The sequence below is a fragment of the Typha angustifolia genome, chromosome 14 (genome assembly GCF_048772165.1).
Source record: "Typha angustifolia cultivar Huaian chromosome 14, ASM4877216v1, whole genome shotgun sequence".
In the NCBI taxonomy this organism is placed as follows: domain Eukaryota; kingdom Viridiplantae; phylum Streptophyta; class Magnoliopsida; order Poales; family Typhaceae; genus Typha; species Typha angustifolia.
In genome coordinates this window covers 4411741-4421747 of record NC_133252.1, presented here as the reverse complement: position 1 = coordinate 4421747, position 10007 = coordinate 4411741, and the positions used below count along the sequence as shown (strand labels likewise).

The 10007-nt window shown below is 36.9% G+C and overlaps 1 protein-coding gene across 1 annotated transcript; it reads right to left on the bottom strand.

Annotated features, from left to right (window-relative positions):
• Positions 1-1174: 1174 nt before the first annotated feature.
• LOC140776076 (serine--glyoxylate aminotransferase-like) lies at positions 1175-6842 on the bottom strand. The gene is made up of 6 exons (XM_073119635.1): positions 6692-6842; positions 5823-6087; positions 3200-3484; positions 2446-2812; positions 2160-2370; positions 1175-1463 (listed from the first exon to the last, which is right to left on the bottom strand). The coding sequence occupies exons 2-6, from the start codon at positions 6025-6027 to the stop codon at positions 1326-1328; spliced, it is 1206 nt and encodes a 401-aa protein (XP_072975736.1). The 5' UTR covers positions 6028-6087; positions 6692-6842; the 3' UTR covers positions 1175-1325.
• Positions 6843-10007: the final 3165 nt, after the last annotated feature.

Sequence of the window (10007 nt, the reverse complement as noted above, 5' to 3'; positions counted from 1 at the left end):
TTTTGAAAAAATATTTTAAACAGTGTTGTGCTTTGGGAAATAAAATTTTCCGTGCCAGTACTTTTGTCAAAAACTCTAATTTATACCTTATCACCAACATTGATTTCCCCACTCAATGCATATTAAAGAAGAAACAGAAGAGGAGCTCGAATGACTGACTCCATTAACAATAAAGGAGAGAGTTCTAGCCCTCTCCCATGCCTAGAAATCCAAGATCCTTTTTATTTTATTTTTTGTAATCTTTCTTTTCAAAGATGTAAAAGGTTTTAAATACTAAATCCTTAATGAGTGATTTTTCTTTTGGATGCATAATGAGCTGCCAATCTTATTATTGATTTAAGAAGTCTTGTATCTTGTGATATTATTGAAAACACAGGATTGTATGCTCTTATTTATATATACTGTATATTTTAATTTTGATAATAATAAAATTGGTTAGATCTTATTTTTGTTGGATCACAATTTTGTTGGTGAGAAACTACTTATGCGAACATAAGTTTGGTTGGCAGTATTAATAGGATATCAGATCTGATCCTTGCTAGTTTTTGGGTGGAGATGGTGATCCAGATTTTTGGGGCTATTCTTTGTGATTTCTTTTTTTCGATTCATCTGCTTATTAATGACAAGCCTGATTATTGGGTCTTGTCTCCTCAGCCAAGGGGGTTGGCCATCATAAAAACTAGTCTACTTGTTCTTTCAGTATTCCTCTTTGCTTACAGACCTTCCATGGGATAGATGAAATTTACTTTGGTCGCTTCATATCCCCCCTAAGATCAAGTTATTTCTCTGAAAGATTTGTTAGGGTAAAATACCTGCTGGGGACTTGTTACATCATCTTCATCTTCGCCTTGATTCCCTCTGTCTGAATTATGGACTTGCCATTAAAACCAATTAACCATCTTTTCTATGACTGCAGTTTCTGCCATTTGTACGTGTTTTTGTCGAGAGTAGGTTTGGTGTCACCTTATCTAGTTTGCACCTGCGAAAAATGGGCAATTGATTCTGACGATAGGAGGCTCTCTGGGCCTGCCTGCTGCAGGTCATTGTTGTCGCTTTGCATTAGAAAATTTGGAAGCGTTAATTTTCAACAATACTAAAGACTCATGTTCTTGGAGTGCTCCCTCATGGCTGTCACACTTGCAGCGTTGAGGGTGATTCAATTGTATACACCTGCTTTAGTTATAAAAATGTAAAATCCAGTTATCATGTAAAGTTTCAGTACAGTACATATAGATAGATATATTTAGATCACGAGCCTCCCTCCAAAGAGTGCAGAATATAAGATTATATATACAGAAAGTGTGCAAAAGCAACTGAAGTAAAACTCATATCCTAGACGGGATCATTGGAATGGTGTTCTGAAAATACGCCGCGGCGGCAGCTACTCCACTTCCCAGCTTTACTGGATATCCTAAATCCTTGAGGATCATCTCCACTCCACTTAAACAACCAAGCAATTGGAGCTGCATAATAAATAGTTAGTCATATATACATTGCAAAACATATAAATACTATGTATCTGCTGTTATCTTCTTGGTTTTCTCATGGCAAAGAAGAAAAAGTTCAAGAGAAAAGGTTATAAATTAGTCTTTATTGTTTAAAGATCTTTAGCGAAATCCTAGCAACAGTTTATTTTCGTTGTATAAGAAGCTTTTACGTCGGTATAGCTCATCAAAAGTAATTAATAGTTGCAGGAAATAAGTTACACAATGAAACCAATGTCTTCAGATTGATACGGCAACTGAGTTAGTACAGAAAAAATCAACTTATGATATCTAGATAGTATCATAGTACTAAATGTCTGCAGGATATCCAGCCAAACCACCTGGAGTTTTTTAACATCAGACATCAACTTTACATGCATATATATATATATATATACTACTGAAAGACTTGCCAAGGAACTTAAAAGTTAAAATTTTTAATAGGAATAAAGTTATATTAGTTATTTTTAAGGACTGATGCTAGCAAAAAAGAAATACAAACAAAACCAAAAAGAGTCGTCAATTTACTATTTGCAAGCTAAGTAGCAGATTCTAGAGAGAGCCTTACTGTAGCTGACATCCTCTAAAATCAATCTACCGAGAGGGAAAAGAAACATTCTCAGATTCTGAAACCCAGAACGTAATACAAGCAAGTCATGAGAATGAAATATATACCTCATTAAGGTTTCCAAGATGTCCTATTCTGAACACCTTCCCGGCCACCTTATTCAAGCCCAGACCCAAGCTCAAATTGTATCTCTTCCATGCCCTCCTAACAACTTCAGCACTATCAATATATGGTGGCACAACCACTGCAGTCACTGTGTCACTGAACCATTCCTCCTTCTGTGTGCAGTTCTTCAAACCCCATGCCTCAACAGCAAGTCTGCAAATATTGAAGTCGAAGTCAAAAACAAAAGCAATTGTCTCCTCAAATTCTGAGAGCATACGTGATTTATACCTTGTTGCTTTCCCGAGACGGCTGTGCCTAGCAATGACATTATCCAGCCCTTCCTCAAATATGAGGTCCAGGGCAGCTTTAAGGCCATACAGTAGTTGGATAGAAGGGGTGTATGGCCAGTATGTACCCATCTTGTAGAACTTCAAGTAATCATTCCAGTCGAAGAAAACCCGAACTGATTTAGCTGTCTTTGATGCTTCTAAAGCTTTAGGGCTAGCACAGACAATTCCCATTCCAGTAGGCAAGGAAAGAGCTTTCTGTGAGCCTGTCAAAGCTACATCTACTCCCCATTCATCCATACGGAAGTCAAGAGCACATATCGATGACACACCATCGACAAGCAGTAATGCAGGATGCCTGTAGTCATCTGCAATCCAATAGCGCCATTATATATATGATATATTTGTGAAGAAGTTCCAGGACACAAATATTTTTCCACATCTTTGATGAAAGTCATGTAGGTACTAATAAAACAATTATAGTGAGCATGATCTACCACAAATGGACTGTTAACACTTATTAGATCAATAGTGTTCCTTCTTATTCAATGTTTTGTGAATCAAATAATGAGAATCAGTGTATGCCATGTAAAAGCCATTTCAACGGATTACTGCTAATCCGACAAAGCACCATATTTTAGATTATATTCATGACTTATGGTATATTACTCGCACAATCTTACCATGGGGTCATGGAAGACTTAACTTTCAAGAACTACCAATCGTTTGCACAATAAATGGAACATCGTACTTACCCAGTATGTTTCTTACAGTAGACAAATTGTTGGTCACTCCAGTTGCAGTCTCATTGTGAACAATGCAAATAGCCTTGATAGTATGAGCCCTGTCTTCTGCTAGCTTTTGTGCCAACATGTCAAGATTAGCTCCGTATCCCCAGTCACTTTCTATGACATCGACATCAAATTTCAGGCGTTGCTGTTGATCAATCCAGAGAAGGCTGAATTGCCCGATAAGAAAAGTAACAATCCTATCACCAGGTGATAGTGTGTTTGTTAGTGCACTTTCCCAAGCTCCAGTACCTAAACAGAAACAACAAAACGGTTCAGCTGAATGCCGTATCATCAAAGATGAAATCCTACTAAAAACACTAACAACTGGAATTAACTGAAGGTAGTACCAGACAGTGAGGCAAAATAAATGAACATTGACAGCATTTTATTTTTTTCCTTCTTTGTCTGTAGACTATCCTTAACATATTATATGCTCTGGTAATTCAAAAATTAGGAGATATTTAGTAGTCCCCACGCACATAAATTTCAGTTTAGTTGATCTACATAAAGTTGAGTTTGTAATGGCAAGGCCATTGATGAAAATTGTATAACCCTTTGGGTCTTCTTGGTGACCAAAAAATTGACTTGTGACAGACTGCAGGTGCATAACTGATATGTGCATCTGAAATAGGATGGCGTAAATCTCCAAGAGTATAAATAGGTAGACATTACTCGATGGTTCTTTAACTAAGAAGGCATCATGATAAATTTGGTATGAATCTGAAGTACTGACTGGGATTAGAACAGAGTGATTTACTACTAAATGGATATGGTGTCTTTCATAAAAATCTTGGAATCAACAGATATCAAACTCGACCAAATTATGTGATGCACATATTAGACCATTATGAGTGTAATATCATATGCATCTTCGCTAAGCTACACAGGGGCCTTTCTAGTGGCTATATATAGAACAGATTGATTAGGTTGCATAACTGGAATGGAGGAAATTTTGGCATTCTGATACTCCCCTGTTAGCTTTTTTATTTGTTGGCAATTTTGTACAAAATATTCTAAGTGTATTTTTTTTATGTATATGAGCTTTACACAAATCTAGAATATCACTGGTGTGAAGAATTGCAAGATCATTGGAGAAAAGCCGTCGCGTTCTCACCGCGTTCACAAACGCGTTCGAACGCGAAATTTGCGTTCACACAGATAGAGAGCCGCGTTCACAAGCGCGTTCGAACGCGGGTACTGCGTTCACACAGACAGAGAGCCGCGTTCACAAACGCGTTCGAAAGCGGGCACTGCGTTCATACAGACAGAGAGCCGCGTTCACAAACGCGTTCGAAAGCGGGCACTGCGTTCACACAGACAGAGAGCCGCGTTCACAAGCGCGTTCGAACGCGGGCACTGCGTTCACACAGACAGAGAGCCGTGTTCACAAACGCGTTCGAACGCGGGTACTGCGTTCACACAAACCGAGAGCTGCGTTCACAAATGCGTTCGAACGCAACCTGAAGAATTCAAGTTGTCGCGTTCGAACGCACTTGGGCCCGTTCGAACGCACCTGAGATTAAGTTAGACCGTTCGAACGCACTCGGGCCGCGTTCGAACGCACCTATGAAGTTTGCAATTTATTGGATTTTCGTGAGTACGATTATGACTTGGATTTGGTTCTATCTTGGAGATCATATATAAAGATAGTGTTGCCCTAACCTAGGGTAGTTGAAGAAAATTATTCAAGGAGACTTTTTGGAGGCTACATCGGTTCTTCAATAAACAAGGCCCTTCGCATCTACAAATCTTAATCTTTGGTCTTAAGGGCTATCTAGACGAAAGATCAATGTCGAGGGCTACTGAGATTGGACTTCAATCACAAGAAGCAGTGAATCGTGGGTTCTAGCGATCAAGACTGAGAGGAACAAAGTCGTTTGGATCGACGGGTTGTTTTGTGAGTCAGTCTTGTAACTGCTACTATCATAGTGATTGGTTTTGATCCGAGTTTGGATCCGTGGTTTTTTCCCGTTTGAGTTTTCCACGTTAAAATCTTGGCGTTCATCTCTACTTTCGTTTTTAATATTTCTTCCGACTTTTACTTAAGCGAACGAGAAATATCATTGCCTGGAGGTTAGATACATACGTGTGTCTAGGGGTTTTTCACCCGCAATTCCTCAGCCACTATGCAAAACCCATCTTAAAAACTATAATTTGCAATAACAATTCCCGAAATTCATGAAATACTTTTTGTTACAACTTTGTGTCTTCCAAATCTTACAAATTTTTACCCTGACATTTTATCTAGACTCGTTAAGGAACTTGAATTATATAGGTGAAGGATTTAATAATAAAAGCTAGTTTGATAGATTTCAACCTCAGACCTACTGATCTCACTAATGTGACAACAAACAGTTCATTACCCTGCTTGTTCTGACCATTGTATGGGAGGAAAATGTGAAAAACAAGGAAGACAGAACTTCAAATTTGGTGTAAGCGCTCTAAAAATCAAGAAAACAAAGAGTTTCAGTAGATAGAGTTTATTTACAACAAACATAGCTAGCACAGATAGATAACGGAAACATAGAAGCATTTCATATGCACACAAGCATATACAGCTAATTAGATAAATATGTCAAAGAGGCACCTGTTGTTGGGATTATAAACGGGGTCCCAGTTGTTGTTTTGAAAATCTTCTTAACATCCTCGAGAAGAATCTTTGTTAATGCAGGCACGGCAGGGGAGCGGTAGTCCTCGTTGTTCCTGTTCATGGCTCTTAATACAGGTTCCGGGATGTTCACAGGCCCTGGAACAAAGAGATGGTTCCGCCCAGGTCCATATACGTAGTCCATCTTTCTCTTTGATCTTAAAGTTGCTAAAAAGACCTTTTCTATTATTTGAATTCAACAAGTCTGTCATACAAAAGATTAACTTATATCAGCTCTATAATGCTACCTTTCACTGAACACATGAATCATATATGATTTGCGGTAAAAGAATCATTAATGGGCCATAAAGTATTGTTAGGCTAAATGGCATCATACTTTCGAAGGTCTCAGTAGGTGCTTTAATGTCAAGATTTAGATGCAATTCAGGGGACATTTTTTACTACTCACTAAACAATTAAATTCATGATACTGAACTGATGGATCAAACTTAACAACAAATTGACAATCGAGTATTGCAACAGGAAATAATCATGAGAAAACATAGAGAACTTCAAGATTATTTGTTGAAGTGCTGCAGAGTGACACATCTGAGATGATACAAGAGCATGGAATTGTCATCATAGGCTAAAGTATCAAAGAAACAAACCAAAACTGCATCTTATATTTTGAGAAAACATCATGAGATTAGTTATATGAAAACAAGGTCCAACAAGCAGGGATTCTTATCACTCTTTGATGAGTTGCAACAATACCATCTTTACAAGTCACAAAAATCAACTCAACACAACAGAGACATGAAGAGAAGAGAGAAAGAAAGAGAGAGAGAGAAAGAGAGAGGGATGCATACTTGGAAGTTGGTTTTTTTTTTAATCTTTCTTCCACCCTGAAGAGGTGGAGCTTCTTGTGGGTGAAATGGAGAGTGGAAGAGCGGAAGTTTATTTAAAGAGTGTGAAGAATAGGATAGGGCGGGAGGGATTCGTAGGAGAGGGGATGGCCAACGGTCGGCATCAAAGATCCGACGTGGAAGATAAGAGAGAGAGAGAGAGGCTCAGGACCGTTGAGAGAGGAGAGCCCCAAACATTTCTTCCTCTCTTTTGTCTTTTGTTTTGGGTTTTGGCTTTACCTTTTTTTCCTTTTTTTTTTTCTTTTTTTCTTTGGTTTGAGATAGTTAATATTGCTGTGTGATAAGGATAAAGCAGGAGAGGATGAGAAGGTGAGAGGTCTGCAAGGGAGGTTGTAATGCTCAACTGGGCTCCAAAACTTTTGGAGCTAGGTGGATCTCTAAGTGGGCTCCAAATTTGGTCCCCATTTGGAGCCGCTATAGTAGAGCTCTAAATTTAAAGTCCCATTTATAAATTTGGAGTTCGACTCCAGTATTATTTAACTTTTCAAAATGCTAATTTTACTTTACAAAAGTCTAATCCAAAAATTTAAATTCCATATGTATATTTTATTAAATAATTTAATTAATTAAATTGAATATATAATTAGTTTTGTTAATCAATTTCTAACAAAAATAGTACCATTATAATGCTCTAATCGAAATCTTTAAAATAAGTATAATATTATATTATTTAATTTATTTTAAATATTTTATTTTTATTTCATGTAATATAATTTTGATGTTTTTAATTAAAAGAATAGTAATTTAAAATTATTTCTAAAACTATTGAATATTAGTCTTATTATAAAGATATCAATAAAAGTTTTCTAACTATATATTTTTTATTAAAAAATAATAATATTAAAAGAACTTATTAAATAATTTAAAATATAATATATAAATAGATATATATTATATTAATTAAATAATAAATATTGAGCCTTTATCCTCCCATGGAGATTGTCCCGGATTGGAATTCGGCGCAGCCTACATGAAATTTTGATAGTCCTAATAGTATTTATTTTCAAAGGCAATCAGAGTCATTTGATAAGAGATCTTTGTAATACCCGATCAAACGCTTGATCTGCCAAGGGGTTGGATCATCTTTCTGGAAAATTTGGACAAGGTGCAAGTAGCCAGTGCTTTTGGATATTGAGCTAATAAACCTTCCATCAATGGTAAGAGGTGATTTGCAGGCCGGGCTAAGTTTAGACCGGACTTTTCAAGCCGACCATGCTACTTACTAATCCGTGAGATATTGGACTCGAGCTGGATCATGAGTTAGGTGTATCATAAATATTTTAGTAATATTATTATAATATTTTTTAATACACCAAACTTTTAACATGAGACTAAATAAGAGTACAAAATAGATGGGTGAGATTGCCGGCGAGCTTAATGCTCCAACTGTGGGCAAGCATAGTAAGTTGGGCTTTCGGCTCTGGCCGGGTGGGCAAAGCCCTAGCCCGTATTGCTCATTAACATTTCAATAGGGTTTGAGCTAGGCTTGGCTGAAGTAGGCCTGTTGATCACCTCTACTCAAGCTTTCAGTGTAGATGACTAACTTGCTGTTTTTCAACTTGGTTTCCCCCAGCATATGCACAAATGTCTTCTGATGTATTATGGCAAGGGCCCAAATCCAGAATTGTCTGAATGCAAGCTCTACAGCTTATTAGCTCTCCCATAAGGTACTTCAAGCTGAAGACAAAAGGGCAAAATGAAAAAAATATCTCCATGTAATAGTGAATCAACTTATACCACACAATGAGACACTTATAAGCGGAGCAGTGAAGTATCTCGTTATGCATTTCTAGGAGTTCATTTAACACAACCATTGGTTGGCATTGTTGTATCAGACAAGAATTCCACACTGAACTAGAATTTTTGTCTTTCTTATTTCCTTAGTTGCATTTATTTTTATGTCCTTTTTCTTTTGACAAAAGTCAGAACACTGCCAAACAACAATTTCCACAAGATTACAGCAGAACAGATCATAAAGTATCACCCTCAAAAACAAACATAACCAGGGAGGGAAACATCACCTCAACCAACACAAAGTTAAACACAACTAAGGACATGCTTCCTATCAATAAGATGAAACTTTTTAGAAATTAAAAATATTCTAAAGGTGTGCAAACTCCAATTGCTTTGCTGAGGTACCCCCATGGTGGATTCCTACAACTAGTCCAGTGCAATTCTAGAAAGCGAGTTTGTGATTTTTGCGACATAGACATTGTGCCTATATTACCCATCTTTGGACAACTACATGCATATAACTAAGGTCCCAAAAATCGGTATCGAGATTAGGATCGGCCGTCTGTATCTAATCGAACTATTTTAATTAAATAAAATTCTAAATATTATTTAAAAATATTAAGAAATTTTTTAAATTTAGAAAAAATAAGAAAATAATAATTACTCATATATAAAGTCTGTTACTTTTTCTCTCTCTCTGCAGCAGGTCTGCTGTAGCCGCTGAAACTGGGATCTATGCATTTAACTAATATACCAGAATATAAATAAACAACAAGTATGTGACATGAATAGTTAATATAACAACCTTTTCTACACCTTTGCCTACTTCATTAAAATAGGGCTCAAAATAAGCATCATTTGAATTCTACAACATGGTACAGAGCAAGTGCTCACTTATTCATTATCGGATCAAATATTTTATCTCTGATTCTTGATAACAAAATGAAGCTCAATAGGATAAGGGGTATCAAGATTGCATGAACAGCACCTCCCATAGCTCACCTGATGTTTGTAGATGATCTACTCTTGTTTAAAAGCCAATGTGAATTATAAAGACAAGTATACATTTTAGCTGATCAGGGCAAACTATACATTTTGAAAAGACTACCATACAATTTAGCTCAAAGGTTGCTCCTGGTAGGAGGAATCTCATTCTTGCTTTGGACAAAGTCATGAGCCTTGATAAGAAAGACAAGTATTTTAGGTAATCTTTTGCTGCTTCCTAGTTGATGCATTGAGATTTGTTGTTGGAAAGTTTAAATAGAAGCTGGATGGAAGGCTAAGCAGCTATCACATGCGAGCTGCCCTGTCCTCATTAAGATGGTCCCCAGTTCAATCTCCACTATTATATGTCATCGATTATTTCCTCTAAGAGCCTCATCTCAGAGCTTACTACTATTGTAAAGAGGTTTCTGGTGGGGTTTTGATGACAGTAAGAGGAACATCTTTGTTAAAGGTTGGGATCAAATTTGCAAGTCTATCAAGTAGGGTGGGCTAGGAATAAGGAAGTTGCTTCTTTTATGAA